This window comes from Aethalodelphis obliquidens, unplaced genomic scaffold, assembly GCF_003676395.1.
Source record: "Aethalodelphis obliquidens isolate GAN/ISIS:26980383/991018 unplaced genomic scaffold, ASM367639v1 scaffold87, whole genome shotgun sequence".
Taxonomy (NCBI): Eukaryota; Metazoa; Chordata; class Mammalia; order Artiodactyla; family Delphinidae; genus Aethalodelphis; species Aethalodelphis obliquidens.
The window spans coordinates 6712386-6734343 of record NW_020838031.1 but is presented as its reverse complement, the minus strand read 5'-3'; the positions used below and the strand labels follow the sequence as shown (position 1 = coordinate 6734343).

General features: G+C 42.6%; 1 protein-coding gene and 1 long non-coding RNA gene across 6 annotated transcripts in view; both read left to right on the top strand.

Moving 5' to 3' along the window:
• The window catches only part of LOC113613381 (uncharacterized), a 42889-nt gene extending 36829 nt beyond the window's left edge, over positions 1–6060 (top strand). The window contains exons 3-4 of the long non-coding RNA XR_003430218.1: positions 3759–3902; positions 5475–6060. This is a non-coding gene — a long non-coding RNA (uncharacterized LOC113613381). The remainder of the gene's footprint in view (positions 1–3758; positions 3903–5474) is intronic.
• Positions 6061–16500: 10440 nt separating this feature from the next.
• ERO1B (endoplasmic reticulum oxidoreductase 1 beta) overlaps positions 16501–21958 on the top strand; it is a 64420-nt gene continuing 58962 nt past the window's right edge. For 2 of the 5 annotated variants that reach the window (XM_027094103.1, XM_027094105.1), the window contains exon 1: positions 16502–17812. In XM_027094103.1, the coding sequence (XP_026949904.1) occupies positions 17711–17812 (102 nt within the window). In that variant the 5' untranslated portion in view covers positions 16502–17710. Of the gene's footprint in view, positions 17813–21958 lie in introns of all 5 variants that reach the window. The other 3 variants (XM_027094106.1, XM_027094102.1, XM_027094104.1) reach the window with 2 other exon arrangements.

The following is a 21958-nucleotide window of genomic DNA, read 5'->3' as shown; positions in this document are numbered from 1 at the left end:
TCTGTTGATGGACATTTAGGTTGCTTCCACGTCTTGGCTCTTGTAAATAGTGCTGCAATGAACATTGGGGTGCATGTGTCTTTTTTACTTATGGTTTTCTCCAGGTATATGCCCGGAGGGGGATTGCTGGGTCATATGGTAGTTCTATTTTTAGGTTTTTAAGGAACCTCCATACTGTTCGCCATAGTGGTGGCACAAATTTACATTCCCACCAACAGTGTAGGAGGGTTCTTCATAAACCAGTTTTATATTTCAGACTTTCATTTATGGAAGTTTTTTTCTTTTTTTTGAAAGTATATAGTCTATGGATTTTTTGTTGTTGTTGTTGTTTTAGTATCTGTTACAGATAATCTCTCTGGCACTAGTTAATATGAAAATGTTTTTATTTTGCCCTCATTTTTTTTTAAATTTATTTATGGCTGTGTTGGGTCTTCGTTTCTGTGTGAGGGCTTTCTCTTGTTGTGGCAAGCGGGGGCCACTCTTCATAGCGGTGCGCGGGCCTCTCACTATCACGGCCTCTCTTGTTGCGGAGCACAGGCTCCAGACGCGCAGGCTCAGTAACTGTGGCTCATGGGCCCAGTTGCTCCACGGCATGTGGGATCTTCCCAGACCAGGGCTTGAACCCATGTCCCCTGCATTGGCAGGCAGATTCTCAACAACTGCGCCACCAGGGAAGCCCCCTTGCCCTCATTTTTGAAAGGTAAGTTTGATGGTATGTAATTCTTAGTTGGCACTTATTTTTCTCTCAGACTTTGAAGTTGTTTATTGTCATCCCTCTTAACATTGTTGCTTTGAGAAGTCTGCAGTATATTTAATTGTCTTTCCTTCAGAAGTGATCTGCCTTTTCTTCATGGTTGCTTTAGAGGTTTTTTCTTTGACTTTCTATTCTGCAATTTCCCTACATGTGGATTTCTTTTTATTCATCCTGTTTGAGATTCACTGTGGTTCTTAAATTTGTAAATAAAAGACTTTTATCATTTCTAGAAAATTGTTCCCCATTACCTACTTGAATACTGCCTTTCTTTCATGTTCTCTTTTCTCTCCTCTAGGGATTTTGATTCAGTGTCTCTTCTACCTCCTCATTCTAGATTTCATGTCTCTTATTTCTTTGTCATCTTTGGGTTTCTCCATCTTCTAGTTTCTATGCTGAAATCTGGGTAATTTTTTCAGAAATATTTTCCAGTTAACTAATTCTCTCACCTGCATCTAGTTAACTTTTTAATCTATCTTGAAATGTAGGTTGAAATATCCATGATTATATTTTTCATTTTTCAATGTTGTTTCTTATTCTTTTTTTACATCTACTTTGATAGCAAGGGAGTACCCTTGCTATTTCTTCACTTTTAAAATTTGGCCTTCTTTCAATGTGATCATACTTTAACCATGTCTTACACAGTTATTTTAAACTCAGAATCTGATAATTCCCATACAGGCATACCTCATTTTATTGTGCTTTGCAGATATTGCTTTTTTTACAAATTGAAGGTTTGTGGCAACCCTGCATCCAGCAAGTCTATCAGTGTCATTTTTTCCAACAGCATTTGCTCACTTTGTGTTTCTGTGTCACATTTTGGTAAATTTTGCAATACTTCAAACTTTTTCACTATTATTCTGTTTGTTATGGTGATCTGTGATCAGTGATCCTTTTTTTTTTAATTTTTTTTTTTTTTTTGGCTGCATCGGGTCTTTGTTGCTGCACGCGGGCTTTCTCTGCTTGCAGTGAGCGGGGGCTACTCTTCGTCGCAATGCGCGGGCTTCTTATTGTGGTGGCTTCTCTTGTTGCAGAGCATAGGCTCTAGGCGTGCGGGTTTCAGTAGTTGTGGCTTGAGGGCTCAGTAGCTGTGGCTCGTGGGCTCTAGAGCGCAGGCTCAGTAGTTGTGGCGCAGGGGCTTCGTTGCTCTGTGGCATGTGGGATCCTCCAGGACCAGGGCTCGAACCCGTGTCCCCTGCATTGGCAGGCGGATTCTTACACCACGCCAGCTGGGAAGTCCCTGATCAGTGATCTTTGATGCTACTACTATGACTTGCTGAAACCTCAGATGATGGCTAGCATTTTTTTTAGCAATAAAGTTCTATTTAATTAAGGTATATACATTGTTGTTTTTTTAGATATAATGCTATTGCACACTTAATGGGCTACAGTATAGTGTAAACATAACTTTTATATGCACTGGGAAACCAAAAAATGTGTGTGACTTGTTTATTGCGATATTCACTTTATTGTGGTGGTCCAGAACTGAACTCACAATATCTGGGGTATGCCTGGAGTTGGAATCCTCAGAGGCCTAAATCTGTTATTTACTGTTTCTGCTGACTTTTACTGAACAGGTGATTCCTATATGCTTGGTGATCTTTTTCAAAATTGTGAGTTCACATTTGACTGAAGTTAATCTGTGGGAATCCAGAGTGCCTAATTTGGAGGGTTTTTTTTCCTCCTTGTCTACGAGGAGCAGACAAGACTACCAGCATGAGATCCTTTTAGTCTGATTTGAGGGTGTTGGCTACATGGGAGCCTTGGATTAGACTGCTTCTTTATGCCAAGGGCCACAGGTTTAGCCTAATAATCATAGTAATGTTATTTACAGTTGCCCTAAGGAAAGCACATGTTTTCCTTTGTTTTCTGCTCATCAATCAGCTTTCAACTCACTAGGCCTTTTAACATCTTTATTTTCCTTGGTTCCTAGTCTATTAGTTGCAATAACTTCTTCCCAGTATAAAGCATAGAACCGTTTCCTCTTCCTCACAGGATAAGACCTTGTTTTGTTTTGATTATATCAGAGCTCTCCAACCTTGGATTAAGAGAGGCTACTTTCCCTTTCCTCTGGAGAAGAGAAGTGGACTCACAGGGCAATGAAGCACTGAGGAAAGGTTAATCAAGGCCCTGAAAGGAGATGTTCGGAATAGTGGACCCTGATAGAAAAATCTCAAAGTGAAATTGAGACCAACCAGGCTTCTTGGCCTCCTTAATCAATAGAAATTAATATGAGGCCAGACAAGAAATTCAGGCAAGGCTTTACTGGGGCCCCTGCTGCAGCAAGGGGGCAGTAAAAACAAGTAACAGGTTCCCTTGCTCACTCCCCAAGGCGAGTGAGCCTAATATGTTCCTTATATGGGGTGAGGGTAGAGGTGTGTCCAGGGGTTGGGCCTGAGGGGTGGCTTAGGTAGTTTGCCCACCCCTTTGGTGGTGCTGTGTGCAGGGGGCATGCACTGTTCCCTGCTTTTGCTCCCAGCTCCTCAGAAGTGGCAGTTGGGTTTCTGGTCCTTTTGTATCGTCTTGTCGATAATTTGCTCCACTTTACAGGCAAGCAGTTATTTATAGCCCCTTATAGTTTCTTTGTATTTTGTTGCTTGAGGAGATGTTTGTCTGGGTGCAAGCACTGCAGCAAAGTGTCCCAGGTCCTTATAAGCCAAACAGAAGCAGGTTTGAGAGAAAGATGGAGTGGTGCGGATACAGCAACATTTACAGTGCTCATTTCTGGTAGGAGCTGCTGTCTTCCATCAAGTAAAACAAGCGTAGGTTGTTTTTGTTACTGTATTTTATTTAGTTATTTTTTGCCACACCACAGGGCTTGCAGGATCTTAGTTCCCTGATCTGGTATCAAACCCAGGCCACTCCCGGGCCCCAGCAGTGAAAGTGCTGAGTCCTAACCACTGGACCACTAGGGAATTCCCATGTTACTGTTTCTGTGGATGAGCCAAATGTGAGAGGGAAATTAAGCCAAGGGTAATCACTAATGATATTTGATCTTTTGTTTCAGATGTCTGTTTATTGTGATAAGCATGCATACAAGAATGAAAAGGAAAATCCTATCCCAGAACTGCAAACATAGCTTGAAAGAATTGAGAGAGATTGACACCCGAGCCATCTCTGGAGAGACTGATGTGATGGACACAAGAGACTGGTACTTGACAAGTCTATTTAGGATCGTTGAAATAGACCAGGGCTTATGTAATACAGATCCTCTTTAGCTATTTATTCATTCTGTTGCAGGGGTCCCTACTAATGTCAGATCCTCCTGGGTATTGTCAGTTGCTACCACTGCAACATGTTTTAGTTCTATAACAAGGTCAGAGAAACTAAAATATCTGTGCCCTTTAAGGCTTTTATTGAGGAACTATGCCATCCTCTCACTTGTTACTCGTTTTTCCCCCTCCATGTCAGCAGTATTCAATGAGTTTTGTTGAGTCCTTATTGTAACAGTAACAACTGACATCAACAGTCCTTATCCCAGGCTTAATAGGAAATGGGAATTCAGTAGTGAACAAGCCAAGCATGATCCTTGGCTCAAAGTGCTCAAGGTAAAAATGGTTGCCCCAATCTTGCCATAAAATACTTACTACTTTTGAGAAATCAGACTGAACCTTAGCGGAAGGGTAAGAGAAAAGTTAGTATGGTAAATATAACACTTTATCATGAACTTCCAAGAAACCTAAGTATAGTAGAGATCTGCTGGGTTGCCTCAATCAATCTGCACCCACGCCTAAGTATTCTTGCAATGGCCCACTTTCATCTATACAGTTCCAATAGCATACATGTTTATACAAATCTGGTGCTTCTGTGGGGGGGTACCCGGCTCAAGCAGTTTCTGAGAATTTGGAATTAGGACCAAGAGATTATATTCTCATTCTAGAAAGGAAGAAAAGTAAATCTTAGAGAAAATGGCTGCCACGTTCTGCTTATGTGGACACATAAGCAGAGAAAGCTGCTATGCTGTGAAAAGGAAAAGTTGACACCCAGAAAAGGCAGAGATGAGATACGCTGAGATTCCTGAGGAATCTGAGCCCCTAATTCCTGTTTATTCCTCCAGCTGTAATAGGGAAGAACAAATATGACTCCATATTAGACCTGTTTCTTTTACTTTAACCTGTGCATTCTATTGCTTTTGCTTTGAGTTGAGAATGTTGCCTATAGCCTGAAATATACAGAATAGCCCATTCTCAAGGCTCTGACCTTTAAGGGTGTAACTCATTTCCATTCATATAGAGATAAAAAGTTGCAGAACAGAGAGTAACATCCTGTTGGAGGTTTACAGGAACATGGTGACCTAACCTACTGGACAGTTGCAAGAACAAAGGATTCCAACACCAAGAAGTTTGCAGCAACCAACCATGCCCCTCCCTCATCTTTGCCTTTAAAAATGCTTTGCTGAAACCCTTTGGGGAGTTTGGAGTTTTGGGGGCATGAGCCATCTGTTCTCCTCGCATGGCCCTGCAGTAAACCTTTCTCTGCTCCAAACTCTGTCATTTCGGTATCATTTGGCCTCAACTATGCGTCAGACGCATGAACTTGTGTTCGGTAACACAGCCTGGCTGCTTCCTTGCTCCTGTGGCCCCCGAGTCACTCCTGCATCCTTATAGCACATTGCTCCTTTCTGCTTAAATTAGTCCGGGTGGATTTCTATTAATTTTTCACTAAGTTTTAAATTTGTAATAGATCAGTACAACTATAGGGAATGTTTTTCTGTTTGCTAAAGGCTGAAAAGAAAGATGAAAACTAGAAACATTTGCTTTTTGATCAACTCTGGGCTTTCTAAGGACCATCAGCAGGGTAAGTAATTTTGGCAAAACTTACTGTGCTTCATGGGTCAATCTGACCTTTGCAACTGTTCCTTTTCTACCTCAATCCATTTGTATGCCCACCAGATGAGTCCCTGTTCTGAGAGAACCTGAAGAAGTACAGCAGGGAGGCACTAATCATTTATTGGTTAACAAATGATACACTTTGGGTTAATTATACTTATGCTGTGATTTTACCTTTTACTTCTTGCATCTGAACCAGCAATAGTATAGAATACTTTTCCCTAGTACTTTCCTGGTGCCTGGAGCACCAGAAAAATCATTCATGGGTTACTTTCACTATTTGTCTCTGATACATTGTTTTAATTATGCTGAACAGGAACTATGGTCTTATCCTCAGCCAGGGCAATTGTATTATCCTTACTGATCACAAGGTTACTGTAAGGAATGGCACCAAGAATGGAGGAGAGCTTAAACAAGCTTTATTTGGGTACGCTCCAGGGGGACGTTCACTGGTCCGAGAGAAAGGGGCCAGAGAAGTCGCGCCCGGGTGAGGGTTTGGGCAGAATTTATAGGGGAAGAAGGGAAAGGGGTGTGGTGAATCCAGGAGGGCGCAGGGTATTCCTTATTTGGTGGTCTTTTCGGGTGTCGTGGGGGACCGTTAGTCCCGCCCCTCGAAAGGCGGGAAGGCTGGGCCGGGTGGAAAGTCCCCAGGTCAGTTCCTGGAACTGGGTGCTCCGGAAAGTCTCCAGGTCAGTTTCAACCTGTGAGTCTGATTGCGTTCCCCTGCCTCGGGCCAGTTGGCCTTACAGTTACTTTTGTAACTGAGGATTGTAGGACATTTATTCAGCATGGATTAGAAAGTACTTGACATAAAGTCTACAGTGTTATTCATTCATTCAACAAATATTTATTGAGTGACTACTAGGGGTGCAGAGGAGGAATCAAATAAATATTCCCACCCCCATGGAGCTTACACTCCAGCTGAAAAGGAAAGAAATAAGCAAGATAAGTAAAATTGTATTTTCAAATAGTGCTAAGGAGAAAATAAAACAGGAAAGAGAGGAAATACCAGGGAAAGGGGGATTACAATTCTAGATATGGAAAGCTCACGAAGAAGTTGAATTTTGAGTGCAGATCTGGAGAAGGTGAAGGAGTGAGTTACATAGATATTTGGAGGAGAGTATGCCAGGCAGAGACCAACAGTTGCAAAGGCCCTTGGCGGAAGCTTGCTCACTATGTCTGAAGAAAGCGAGGAGGCAAATATGGCTGAAGATGAATGAGCCAAGAAGAAAGTAAGTGGAGATGAGGTTAAAGAAATAATGCAAACACACCATTGTAAAGCAATTATACTCCAATAAAGATGTAAAAAAATAAAAAAATAAAATGACAAAGAATGCGGGTTAGATGCTCTAGGGTCTTGTCGTACTCTGCAATTTACTAATAAACCATTATGTGCTACAAGAAAAAAGAAAGAAATAATGCAGGCAGATTACATAGGGCCTCACAGGTCACTGTGAAAACTTGGGCTTTTATGAGAAGTGAAAAGGGAGCCGTTGAAGGTTGAGGAATGACATGATTGATGTATGCTTTAACACGAGTACTACAGTTGTTTTGTTGAGGAAAAAATTAAAGCAGGGCAAGGAGAGAAGTAAGAAGAACAATTAGGCTGTTACAGTAATCCACGTGGGAGATGATGGTGACTTGAACTTGGGTGGTGTAGTGGAAACGGTGACAAGTGATCAGATTCTGGATGTATTTTGAAGAGAGAGCCAGCAGGATTTGCTATTGGATCAGATTGGAGTGGGAGAGAAAAAGACAATAAAACGCCAAGGATTTTGGCCTGAATAACGGGAAGAAGGGAGTTGCCATTTACTGAGATGGGGACCATGGCAAGAGGAGCATCCCAGGGCAGGAATGCTTGTCAGACATCAAAGTGAATGTGTCAAGTAGGCAGGTGGACATGAGTCTGGAGCTGAATGCAGAGATCCAGGCTGGAGACAGAAATTTGGGAGCCACTGTCATTTGATGGCATGTAAAGTGACGAGGAAATCTCCAAGGGAGTGAAAATAAATAATAAAAAAGAAGAGCATATTTAGAGGTTGTGGAGATGAGGAAGAACCAGCAAAGGAGACAGAGGGAGGAAAACCAGGGCTGTGGTATTCCGGAAGTCAAGGGAAGAATGTGTTTCAAGGGGAGAGCGATCAACTGTACTGCTTTATGTCACATATGTGAGAACTGAGATGTGACCTCTGGATACAGCAGTCTAGAGGTCTGTGGCGAGCTCTGATAAGGGCAGTTTTGGTGGAGTAGTGAGGACAAAAACTTAATGGGTCAGTGAGAAAATACAATGAGCAGAATTGGACACGAGTGAATATAGAGAACTATTTCACGGAGTGTTCTGTAGAAAGAAAGGTGTGGCAGAAATAGGGTCAAGAAAGTGTTCTTAAAGGCTGGGCATAATTACAACACGTTTTTATATACTGATGGAGGAAGGCTGCAGAGTGGCAAGTTGGTACGCTGGAAACAGAGGAGAGAACTGTTAGGGCAATGCTCTTAAATTGGCCAAAGGAATAGGGCTAGTGTATTAGGGGAGGGTGGGCAATGAGGAAAGGTAGATGCAGGCCAGGTACATGTGGTCATAGGAGATATATGCCTATCCTTTGGTTTCTGTATGCTTTTTGCAAATGAAACAATTTTTTTTTTTTTGTGGTGCACGGGCCTCTCACTGCTGTGGCCTCTCCCGTTGCGGAGCACAGGCTCTGGACGCGCAGGCTCAGCGGCCATGGCTCACGGGCCCAGCCGCTCCGCGGCATGTGGGATCTTCCTGGACCGGGGCACGAACCCGTGTCCCCTGCATTGGCAGGCGGACTCTCAACCACTGCGCCACCAGGGAAGCCCCCGAAACAAAATTTTTGGTTATCATACTTACATATAATGATAGTGATGGGTGACATACTCACTTTGGGATGACAAGGTTATCTTTAAAATCTGAAAAGTTCAAATGTTGCTAATGCTGTTGCTGTGAACATTGAGGGAAATGGTATGCTAATATTCCAAGACAGTCTGGTGTCCTTTCTCCCAAATAGTTCTTTCTGACACGGCTATGTGGATGTTCTAAAGTGTTTCCTAAATAATCAGCTCTATTAAAATAACCCCACAATAATTAGCCCCCTTCCTTTAAACACCAGCTATTTTTTTAGTTTGGATCTTTGAATCATAAGTCTTTTCTTGTTATTTTTTTTTTCCTCAAAGTATCCTACATTCCTGTTTCCTGCGCATTATTATAGGTAGTCTAGTATCGACGTACACACACTACCGAATGTAAAATAGTTAGCTAGTGGGAAGCAGCAGCATAGCACAGGGAGATCAGCTCCGTGCTTTGTGACCACCTAGAGGGGTGGGATAGGGAGGGTGGGAGGGAGGCTCTAGAAGGAGTGGATATGTGTATACATATAGCTGATTCACTTTGTTGTACAACAGAAACTAACACAGTATTGTGAATCAATTATACTCCAATCAAGATCTATTTTTAAAAATCAGGAAAATATGGCTGCTGGCTGCTCCATTCACTGAATTTGCAACTTATAGCTACTTTCCCGTTCAAACTATTAAATGTGGGTACATGGGATAATGGGTCATTTATTGAGTTGCTCATACTGAAAACCAGAGGGATCACTCTAAAATGTTTAAAATATGTTAGAAGAAGGCTTTTTGTTGGTTGGTTAGTTGGTTGGTTGGTGACAAAAGGCTTGGCAGAGCTCTCTGTTTTCTAGGTGGGATCACTGAAAGTGAAGATTGAAAAACTCTTACAAATCATCTGGCCCAATCATTCATTTGATGCTTAAACTCCCCTATAACACCTCTGCTGAATGTGTGTCCACACTTTCCTGAGCTCTAGTGCCAGGGAACTGACTACTTCACTGCTCTGTGTCGTCTTAGAAATGAACAAGCAAGGACACATTCTTAAGTTTCTACTTAAAATGATGCTGAATTGTATGAAACTTTTCAGGACAGGCAAGAGGTTTTTCAGTTGTTACTCAAAGACTTGTAAGTCAGAATTATGCTTTTACATAGATACAGAATGGGGAAATGCAGGTGGCATAAGAACCTTATGCAACAGGCTGAGCTGCAAAGGATCCCAAGCTAATTCTTGTCTGAAGCACTAGTTGCTTCACAGGTGAGGGCAGAGGATAATATCGGAGGTCTGAGCTGGAGGCTGCTATCCCAAAGCTATCCTGTATCTTAATTTTCTTCCCTAACCTTGACAGCGTGGCAGATGCTTTTGTCTCTGACTTAGCTCCGGGTACCTGGTTTTACTGCAAGATTTAAAATCCCACCCTTCTGGTCATCGTTTTGGTCAGAAGATCAAGTTCATAATCATTAATGTTTTAGTAAGATAACTGGACACAACTATGCATTTTGTTTTCTCTTAAAAGCACACAATGCAGACAGAGTGCAATCATTACAGGTTAATGATTCTGATGTTTCACTTTTGTTTTAATCTACCTATTAGAATTAATTCCAGCTGAAGTAGACTTGTCCATTTTTGACATAAACCTCAGGATAGTAAGTTTACTAAAAAACTGATTTCACTGGGGAGAAAGGAATGAATAGGTGGAGGACAGGGGATTTTAAGGGCCACCAAACGATGGATACATGTCATTATACGTTTGTCAAAACTCATAGAATGTGCAACACCGAATGAAGCCTAATATAAATTATGGACTTTGGGTAAGTCCGATGTGTCGGTGTTGGTTCATTGATTGTAACAAATGTACCACTGTGGTGGGTGATGTTGACAGCAGGGTGGGCTGTGCTTTTAAGGGGCGGGGGTATAAGGGAACTCTACTTGCTCAGTTTTGCTGTAAACCTAAAACTATTCTAAAAAAATTAAGTCTATTAAAAAATGATTTCACAAAGCCTTCAGGTATAAACACAAGTTTTTGAATAAGCACAACTACTCATTTCCAAAATGTTCTTTTGTTATTAGAAAACTTGGAACCATTTTTGATCAATTGTTACCCATTGCAATGAAAAAACTACAGTGGGGACTTCCCCGGTGGTCCAGTGGTTAAGACTCCATGCTTCCACGGCCAGGGGACACAGGTTAGATCCCTGGTTGGGGAGCTAAGATCCCGCATGCAGTGTGGCACGGCCAAAGAAACAAACAAACAAATGCTGACAGTGAAGACATTTACTTCTTTGGTAAATTATTTTGTACAGTGAAGCATCACTCTAATTTAGTTGTATGATAAATCCAGAGATGTCTGAAAAAAGCACCACAGACTAGGAACATCAGATTTTCAGACATTTTTTAAAGCAGAACCTGAAAACTGGGGGGAAATATTCTCTCAAGTAATTGTAAAGTAATCTCTGAGATAACTGGATATTTTCTCCGGGTTTTCTGATGGTTTTATAACCTGGTGGCAACTTCAGACTGATAAAAATAGGTAGTATTTTCTAAGAAATAGTTAGTTGATTTTATTGTTTAGCAGAATGGAAAGTGAATCCCTGGGATTATGGAAGAAAAGAGAGGCATAAATGACCTGTTTCATTCTTGGGGTACTGGAATCCCGAGAATGCAGTTTAGTATGGTGATTCATCCTGCTTCAGTGGGTGACTGTGGACAATTGTCACAGACAATAAGAATTCCACTCGGATTCCAATCCTACGAGATATTAGGTAAGGGGCACTTACAGTGTCCTGCAGAGTATGTGTTATGCTCATCTTTTCTCCAGAAAAGAGCACAGGATTTTTATGTAACATCTCAAATGTAACATCATCCTGCTCCAGTAGAAGGAGAAGATCCTTGAAGAATGTGTATCTATGAGAGATTATCAAAAATAAATAAGCTACAAGGACAGCACTGTACAAGCTACATTGTACAGCACAGGGAATGTAGCCAACATTTTACAATAACTTTACTTTTTTAAATAAATAAATTAGTTAATTTTTATTTTTGGCTGCACTGTTGGGTATACGGGATCTTAGTTCCCCAACCAGGGATCAAACCTGCTGCACCTGCAGTGGATGCACAGAGTCTTAACCACTAGACCGCCAGGGAAGTCCCTACAACAACTTTAAATGGAGTATAATCTATAAAAAAAAAAAAAAAAAAAAAGAATAATTATGTTGTACCTGAAACTGATACAATATTGTAAATCAACTATACCTCATGAAAAAAAAATGTCCTAAATAGAAAAAAGGAAATCATATGAAGTGGAAACAAGCAAGTATGTGATTCTGTTAAGGCCAAATGAAATCTGTATCTGAGTCAAGATGTTGGCAAGTGAGAGAGACTGATGCACAGGTGGTCAAGCTTCTTCCCAACTGATACTGGACAATCAAAACCAGATTCTACTGGGGGAAGGGGTTGGAGAAGGGGGACAGTAGGGCAGTAGTGGGGGAGGAATTGGGAATGTGACCATTGGAGAAGCAGCAGGAACACAAAAGATGAAGCAGCTGACTGAACTCCATATATGGAGCAACTGAATTTGGAGAAACTAAACTTCTTGAGGTTCCCAATGGCTGGGGGTACATATTGACAGGAGGGAAGAACTCAGTCATTGCCGACAGAGAAACACCTCCAACAGGAATTGAATGACCATCTATGACCTTCTCTGACTTTCCCTGTCTGCAGTCACCATCTCCATGACCTTGTCCCTCTCTCCTTCCTGGGATGTTTGTTTTTACGTCATGCAAACATTCTTTCTCGGTGTTAGCCCTCACTGTCGTGTGCCCTGGACACTTCGTGGAACGGACTGGAGTAGGAAAGTGGATAGAAGTCAGACAGTCCCAATGTGTAGGAAGCAGTGAAGAACTTCATGATTATGTGAAGTCTTTTGCATTCTAGAAATTAGGTAGGAGGATGAAATTGGCAGAATCATAATTATGATTATGTGAAGTCTTTTGAATTCTAGAAATTAGGTAGGAGGATGAAATTGGCAGAATTATGATTCTAGTTTTTCCAATTATTTACATTTAATAGGTGTTTCCCCTGATCACATGATATATGAACTTCTAGCACAATACCATAATATGTTTGTTATATAAAATAAAGTTTTATCCAAACTGCATTATCACTATGTAAACTCCTTTAGAAATGGAAATAATTCTAACTTAAGTCTATCAGCTTTAATGCTGTTAAGTGAAAATACTTGAGTGTCACAGCTGAGTAAATATTCAAGAAAAAGCAATGAATACTTTAGGTAGGTAACTAACAAGCCACAGGCCAGCCAAGTTCTTTTGTTTTGATTACTTTTCATCCCTATTGTGAAAAGAAAAGGGGAAGAAATGCCCTCAGTAAAATTCAGAAATCCTACCATCAAGCAAAAATTCCCTTTATAACTAAGTTACAAGTAGAAATCCACTTAAAAAAATGCCATGGCCGGTTGTTAACACACCAGTGCTGTCTACAAATACAGTTGTTTAAACACACCAGATTGCTGTCATTATTCAGCAGGTGCATTAATCACAATTCAGCTTGCTATCAGGAGAGAAAATTACTGGTGTGTAAATTTCCACCCCATTCCCTTGACTTTTACAGGCTCCGGACACGCAAGCTCAGCGGCGATGGCTCACTGGCCCAGCCGCTCCACGGCATGTGGGATCCTGCCGGACCGGGGCACAAACCCACATCCCCTGCATTGGCATGCGGACTCTCAACCACTGCACCACCAGGGAAGCCCTTCCCTTGACTTTTATTTTGAGCCATTCATCAACAATTTCCTCCATTAGAAGTCACAAGTTAACCAAGCTATAAAAAAAAAAAAAATCAAAGAAACACAATTTGATGATATCTCAGAAATGTAAATACTTAGTGCAATTTGGTTAATTCACAAAATCTCTTAAGCATTACAGTCTACTAAGAAAATTCTCAAGACTTTGTTTCAACCATTAGCTATGGACATACCAAGAAGTGCTTGAGAAAAAAACAGAACTCTTGAAGTAGTAAATTTCCAGTAACTGGTTTCAACCAGTCCTCTGACAAGTGTGTTACTCCCTCAGTTTTTTTTTTGCTAATCCCCCAATACACTTCTAAAGAACTGTCATCCATTGCCTTAAAGAAAGGCTGCCAGTTTCATCTTATTGCCTTCACCAGAAACGTTCCGGCCCAAGGAAGCCAGGTCCCAGCTGTCCATAGGAAATGTTCAGAGGGCACCATACCCAGGATTGGTTCTGAGATAGATGTCTTCCAAGATAAATTAAGATCCTAGATAATATTAACCAGTCAATCAACAAATATTTATCAATTACTGTTCATAGGAACTGAGATAGTTATTAAAGAGAACATAGAATAAGAAGAGCTAGTCCTCTACAACGTTACACACTAGATGTCTATAATACACGTATTCACAGGAAAAGCTAGCTTCTAATACAGAGCAGCAGATTGTTGGTGCTAAATGAATGTGGTGATAGGAACCGCCGTAGACTCTGGATGACTCACTCCAGACTACAGGGATGAGATAATTCGGCCATCGACTCAGGGAAGAAGAGAGATGTGGAGTGGAAAGTAGGGGAGGTGCAACAAAGGGACGAGAGATGGGGGAATCATTTGTACTTGAGAGCAAAACGGAATCTGCAATAAATATAAATCTGTTTTCGTGCATGGTGTCAGTGTGACTGCATTTCAAATATGACTATTATTCATCTTGCCTTAAGCACATTTTGACACTATTCATTCGAAAAGCTGAAGCACACGGAGGTCATCCATGGCTGATTCTGATTTTGGTTCCATTAAGAATCACGGGAAATACAGTCATAGCTGGCCCTAGTGGAATTACTATCTATACTAAGATTATTCCTCCAGGTTAACCCTCTCCAATAATCTGTCCCAACCAAATCAATTATAAATTGTCATTGTTTGCAATGAAGGAGTTGTACTGATTGACTTCCTAGCTGGCCCTTCTCAGATTAATAGATCTGGAAGGTCTATAAATTCTTCCATTGGAGCAATGCGGTCAACTTTTCTACACCTTAGTTCCAGGTAATTAGGTTCATCTAATCCAGGTGATGTTAAGTAAATCAAAAATTCCATCAACTACAGGATGCATATTGTTGCTATTTCTGGGCCGCCAGTGTCCAGAGGTGTGCTTCTTGGTTTTCTGCACTCAGGACGTCTGGGACAATTTAATGAATGTGTGAATATATGCTGAGGTTAAAAAAAAAAGTATGTGCAAAGGGAGTACACGAATAAAAGCATGACTTCCTGAAGGGGACATCTGTCACTTTTGTCTGACCAGCGTCTTTTTCCCTTCTTTTAATGATTGAAGGCAGTAGCACTCACTATTCATCTGTGTAATTACGTCTTGCTCATTTTGTGTGGTATTGTGTGGTTGTCAATCAAAGAGCTTGCTCCCTCCCCTGAAGCTAAACTCTAGAAGAAATCTGAATTTTGATAGGAGGGACAATGACTAAAATGATTGGAACTGATCAGTCCAATGGCAGTGTCCTAGGTAAGACTCTCCTTGGAGTCCCTGAATGCTGTCCTGATGGACTTGCATTTCCGGAGGTGTGAGTGGTGAAATCTTCCTCAGTACTATAAGCTATTCCACACTTTTAAAATCTGCTATTATTAAAAAAAAAATTTTTTTTTAGCTAGAGCTGATTTTTGTGGGTTGCAACCAAAGGGAATTAGCACATACACTTTACTTCTGTTACAACTTCCAACCATAGCATTAGGGATGGAAAGGTTCAAACTGCGCATCCAAGAGAGGACCCAAGAGTAAAGATCTATTCAAGGACCTGAGATTTTATAACAAGTAAATTTATAATCCACTCTTTTTAACAACAACAAAAATTTCCCGGCATTTTTTTATAACATCATCCCAGGATGTATGTGTTACCAGTAACATAAAACGCTGAACAGAGACAAGGACTCTTGAGGAAAGTCCACTGGACTTGATAAGAGCAAAGCTTTAGCAGACTGATGGGGACAGAGTACGTTTATATGAGGGAAAGAAGGAAACGGGAGGATAGAAAATATAAGTTTGGCAAAGAAAAAAAGAGGAGGGATGGAAAAGTATTTGGAAGAATCAAGTAAAAATTCTTTTTGTTTTTAAGCTAGGGATGAGCTAGACATGTTTGCAGGCAGGAGAAAGAGGTGCTGAAAAGGAATAGGACAGCAGGGCTGGCTTCTGGGCATGTGACCTGTGCTCAGAAGGGCACTGCCCTTGGCCTTAATGCTCTGCTGTCGCTCTCTTGAAATTCTTACTATTTTTTGAGCCAGGACCCTGCATTTTCATTTTGCACTATGAAAGTGCTTCATAAGATATATGTAGGCTGATTAATGCCCTCCAAAGGTGCCCACGCCCTAATCCCCAGATCCTGAAAGTATGTTACCCTATGTGGCGAAAAGGACTTAGCAGATGTGATTATGTTAAGGATTTTGAGTTGGGAAGATTATTTTTGATTATCTGGTGGGCCCAATGGAATCACAGGGATCTTTACAAGAGGGAGGCGGTAGAGTTAGGTTTAGAAAGAGAAGGCGTGTGACAACAGAAGCAGAGGGAGTGAGTGACAACAGAAGCAGAGGGAGTGAAACGTGACAATATGATGCACGGTCATGAGCTAAGGAATGCCTGGCCTCTAGAAGCTGGAAAAGGCAAGAAAACATATTGTCCCCTAGAGAAAGCCTCTAGAAAGAATGTAGCTCTGCTGATCCAGTTTGGACTCCTGACCTCTAGAACTGTAAGATGATAAATTTGTTTTAAGCCACTAAATCTGTGGTAATTTGTTATACAAACGGTGGGACACTAATACACACTGCATAAATGTAAGGTGATGTATTATTAGTTTACTAGAAATCAAGAATATTAATAAAGCTAATAGCAGCTGTCATTTATTGAACATTTCTTTTTTTTTTTTTTTCCGTACACGGGCCTGTCACTGTTGTGGCCTCTCCCGTTGCGGAGCACAGGCTCTGGACGTGCAGGGTCAGCGGCCATGGCTCACGGGCCCAGCCACGCCGTGGCATGTGGGATATTCCCAGACCGGGGCACGAACCCATGTCCCCTGTATCGGCAGGCGGACTCTCAACCACTGCGCCACCAGGGAGGCCCTGAACATTTCTTTTATACTAGGCACCATACTAAGCCCTTTATGTTTATAATCTTATGCAATGCTAGAACAATGTTTCAGGTGGGTATTAGTGTGTTTACTTTATAGACGGACAAACTGAGGCTCAGAGAGGTTAAGTAACTTGTCTAAAGCCACATAACAAACTAGGATGTTTTAGAGGTGGGAGCTGAACCCAGTTATCACTCCAAAATTTTCTGTGTGTTCATCCCCATTCCCAGATTTTATTATGAACTTGGGTTACGTCCCATCCTTTGTGTTTGTAATTATGTATGTAATTATGTATATAATTATGTTTGTACGTGTCAGCATAGGAGTGGGAGCTGGACGAGGCAGAGGACGACATCCACGTCTGGGGCGTATAAGATGAAGGAGGAGCCGAAGCCATCTCCACAAGTCGCAGGTGGCTGGCTCATCCAGGCACCCGCGGTAGATGTGAGGCTACAGAAAAGTGGGTGAGACAAAGAAAGCGCCCGACACTTAAAATCGAAGAGCCCTCGTTTCTCATTTGCGTAGATCCTGGAGCCTCGCGGCCGTCCGGTGTCAGGGGGCGAAGACACAGGGTGGGGCCCCTTCGCTCCGTTTCCAGGAGCAACTGCCAAGGGAAGGGGCGCAGCGGGCGGCCGGCTGCGAAGGAGGACGCTCCCTCCCACCGGCCCGCACCGCCTGCACAGCCTCTTGTTTTGGAGGCCCGCGTGGTCCCCAGTCATTGGCCGCCTTGCAGTCCGAAGCCCCGGGGAGGCGGAGCGGTCTCCGCAGTTGTAGTTCCCGGGTTCCCCTGCTGCCGGCCCCGCCTTCCGGCCTGAGGCGCCCTCCCGGCCGCGCGGGACCACAACTCCCAAAAGGCCTCGCGGTCGGAGGGGGCGGGGCCGGCGCAGGGGAGGCCGGGGGCGGGGCCGCCTGGGGGATGAAGTCGGGAGCACTCGGCTCACCAGCCTCGCTCGCAGCTGCCGGGCGCCAGGCAGAGCGTCCCCTACCTCCCGACGGGCGTGCAAACCTCTGACCCTGGAGTCTCTCGGCCGCCGGGAGTCGTCTCCTTGGGTCGTCGCCCGGGCCGCCCGCCGTTCTCCGGCCCCGAGGGGCCCGGCCGGCCTCGGCGAGGGGAGAGGTCAGCATGAGCCGGGGGGTCGGGCGGGCCGGCGCAGGGCAGGGGGCGGCGGCCGCGTTGCAGCTGCTGGTCACCCTGAGCTTCCTCCCGAGCGTCGTCGAGGCCCAGGTGAGCCCGAGTGATGGCGGCGCGGGGACCCCCGGCCGAAAGCCGGCGGCTGCAGCGGCGGCGACCGGGCCGCGGCTGAGGCGCGGGAGGGCCGGAGCCGCAGCCCGGCGTGGTTTCTGGCGAGCGGAAAAGATGGGGGGGCGGGGAGGGGGGCTGAAACCGTGATCGTTGAGCCCAGGAAACGCCTGCGAGCTGCTCGCGGCGTACGGGGCTGGCGACACTCCTGGGGTGATGGCAGGAGAATGAGGAAGATGGTGACGGTCCCCGGAGGTGTTTTCGTTTCTGTCTTTCTGATGTTTAAGCGGCTGAGAGTGTGGCGGGAGATGGGACGGGAATGAAAACCTCCGCGGCTGTTTTGGGAAGAGAGCACGCAGAGAAATGGGGAAGTCCTCCCTGCGGCGAGCTCAGGGGGTCGGCGGGCAGGTGGAGAGGAGGTGACAGACCCCGCGGGCCTGCAACAGCCGTGTGGATCGCGAGGGGGACGAGACTTAACTTCCTCGACTTTCGGACTAGAGAACCCCTCGCATCTTCCCTCGCTCAGGACCGCCGTAATTTTACCCAGCTTGTACTCGGTCTGCTAAGTGGCGTCGCCAGGTGAGCCCAAGTACGAGACCGGAGGTCTGTGTCTGATCTTGTGGCTCCATCAGCAGTGAGGTGCTGGCTGGTAAATTAGGGTTTGGGGGTTGTCTTTGTGAGGCGTATCTTAAGAAAGGGTTCTCAATATGCTGGAAATCAGAGCGTTAGCTTCCCGCAGCCTTTTGCCTTAAGAAAGGTGTTTGCTTCTTTTTCATACAGGAGAATTTGAGTAGACCTCTGCCAGGTGCTCTCTTGCCTGCAGCTGCTCCAAAGTGGCAAAACTGCTAAAAGCAAAAAACACAAAAGGTGTCTCAGGTGGCCCGATAATGAGGGAGACGTCGATTGAAGCAATTAATGCTGATTGTTAAGTAAAATTGAAGATAACTGAGGGTAACCGTGTAAACATGTTTTTCTCACTTTTTATTCAGTGTCATAGTGTTATGGTGTTCTGAATCCCGAATGCCCGAATATTCAGTTTCTGTCCCTGTTTGAAGTTTTTTTTTAAGATTTTTTTTTTTTTGGATGTGGACCATTTTTTAAGTCTTTATTGAATTTCTTACAATGTTGCTTCTGTTTTATGTTTTGGTTTTTCGGCTGCGAGGCGTGTGGGATCTTAGCTCCCCGACCAGGGATCAAACCCACACCCCCTGCACTGGAAGGTGAGGTCTTAACCACTGGACCGCCAGGGAAGTCCCTGAATATTTTTTAAATGAATGATTTGACAAAAATAAAAGGGGCAGACTTTTGGTTTGGGTGGGGAGGGGGGATGGTAAAAATGCAGATTCTCTGGGTCCATTACCAGATGTTCTGATTTAAGGGATCTGGATGTGAACCAAGAATCAGCATTTTAAACCAACCTTGCAAGTAACTAATGCAGTTACCCTTGTAACTATCTTTTAACCCCACTTGGAAACACTGAAATAGATAGTGGCAATCTGGGCATATCTACCAGACTTACGAAAAGTATATTTTCCAAATTGTCTTTGGCAAAATTATTTTCTAGTTATTAGTGGGTCGTTTCTTTTTGAGTAGAATTTACATTTAGCTATTTTTTAAAATTTTGATTTTTCTCATTTTCTCTTTATATAGCATATATTAATTGTATACTTTATTACCAATGTAGAAGCTTTGTTTTAGGTTCCTATCACTAATTATGTGTATTAATGCTTTATAATTCCATGTGTACTATCCAAGTGAATATATGTAATTTAAGTTTCATTATGTCCAAATGAATATATATAGTTCAATAGTTAAAGATTTGCACATATTCAAGGTAGCATTGTACCAAACAGTCCTCAAAAATGAATATATATGTTTTTTGTTTCCAGTGGTACTTTCTAATATAGTGTTGGATCATATTTTAGATAGTACTTTAATCTGTAACATGTTTAAATATACATTATCTCATTTTATTTGACATATCTGTGGGCCGATTGAGGTAACTGACATTAAGAGAGCTTACATGATAAATATCACACTTGTTAAGTAAGTGAACAAGATTAGACTGGAGCCCCAGTAGGCTTCTTTCTGGTTTATACAGTGCATCTCAGCATGCTTGCTTCTTTGCGGTATAGAAATAGAGCAGAGGGAGACCCAGGAAAATAAAAAGATGGAACCAAGCCAGTTCTTTCTCTTCTCTTTCATACACTAAATTGGAAGAAAAACGGTAAAGAATAAAGGGAAGAATTAGATTTTTTAAAAAGTACTTCTATTCAGAAGAACTTAGTTAAGGAGATGAATATTTTGAATATTATCTCCTTACATTAAAAGCATAAAATTATTTTTAAGCACACGAAATGATAGGCATTTGTACACCACATACCCCATGTTTTATAAATGAAATGCAAATGTGCTTTGTATTATGGCAAAACATAGGAACTAAAAACATAGTGCATACAAGTGATATAACAAGTTAATCTTCCTGTAAAGAAATAACTTCAGTCAGATATATTTTTAAATTTTTTAAAATGCATTTCTGAGGTGGCAGGAAATCAAGGAATACATAAAGCCGCCCCGCACCCCCCCAGGATGGAAAGCCAGAACCTTGAGACTCAAACAGTGCTGCTTCAGTCCCATTACCTTGAGGACTTCCCCCAAACTCTGAACACCTTGAGCCTTCTGCTTTAACAACTGCATGGAGTGGAGTGAACAAATAAAGCGTGTGTCTGCCCAAAGAGAGGGAAATAAAAGGAGGCCCCACCATAAAGCTTGGGCTCCACAGAGCTACATCTTCAATACAAGGGTAAATGAGAAATGAAACCCACCACAAGTAAGGGGAAAGTGAAGAAACTTGCTAGGGGAAGGGAAAAAAAAACCGCCTTGAGAATTTGTAACCATGAACCAGCCCTTATACAGGGCAAATTCATGCCACCTGTACTGGGAAAAGCTTTAAGTGGGAAATTTAATTTGTAGCAGCCTCAGGTTTGTACGCTCCCAGTTTACTGGTAAAAGCAAATATCCAAATATACTGGGATTTATTTTCAACCCAGGCTCTAAAGGATTCTTGAAGATAAAGTGTCAGGAAGAATAAGCTAATAGTCAAAACACACAAAGGCACCATGAATGAGATATTAGAAATATAGATTATAGAAATAGACCTATAATGACCTTAGATTTTGAAAATATCAGACATAATTTAAAATCACTGTTTAATGTGTTTAAATAAAAAGCCTTGAAAGTATGAAAAAGAACAAGAAATTTTAAAGAATTACCCAAAAGATTAAAACATAATGAAATAGAAGTTCTAGAAATGAAATTAAGAAATCAATGGATGGATTAAATAGCTGATTATACCTAGCAGAAAAAAATGATTATTGAATCAGACATCCATTTAATGTACTTTTCTTTCTACTTGACCCTCCAACACCTCCTTTTCCATCACTTTTAGCTTCATATTTCACTAACAAAATTGGAGTAATCAGAATAATCCACATCTGTCCACCTACTAGTCTCTGACACACATAATTTGACTTCCTGTAGATTACCATGGATGAACTGTTTGTGCTCTTATCAAAGGTCAATCCCTCTACTTGTATTTTAGTCCCATTCTTTCCAGTTCAAGGACATGGCTTGAGCAAATCTGCCCTTTCTCTCCTGGATCATTGATTTTTCCTGCTCTAATGGACTGTTACTGTCATCATAAAACATGCTGTTAATTCTACTATTTTAAATTTCTCTCTTGAGCCACCCATCTCTTCTGACTCTGCTCAGTTTTTCTTTTCCCCTCTATAGAAAAACTCCTCAAAAGAGTTACCTTTATCTTTCCTCTTCTGATCATTCAGCCCATTGCAGCCTGACTTTTGGCTCTACCACTTCTTTAAAACTGCTCTTGTCAAGGTCACTAATGTCTTCCTTGATGCTAAAGCCAGTAGTTTAAAAAGCTAAGGTTTAAAAACTGTCGGCAGGGCTTCCCTGGTGGCACAGTGGTTGGGAGTCCGCCCGCTGATGCAGGGGACGTGGGTTTGTGCCCCGGTCTGGGAAGATCCCACATGCTGTGGAGTGGCTGGGCCCGTGAGCCATGGCCGCTGAGCCTGCGTGTCTGGAGCCTGTGCTCCGCAACGGGAGAGGCCA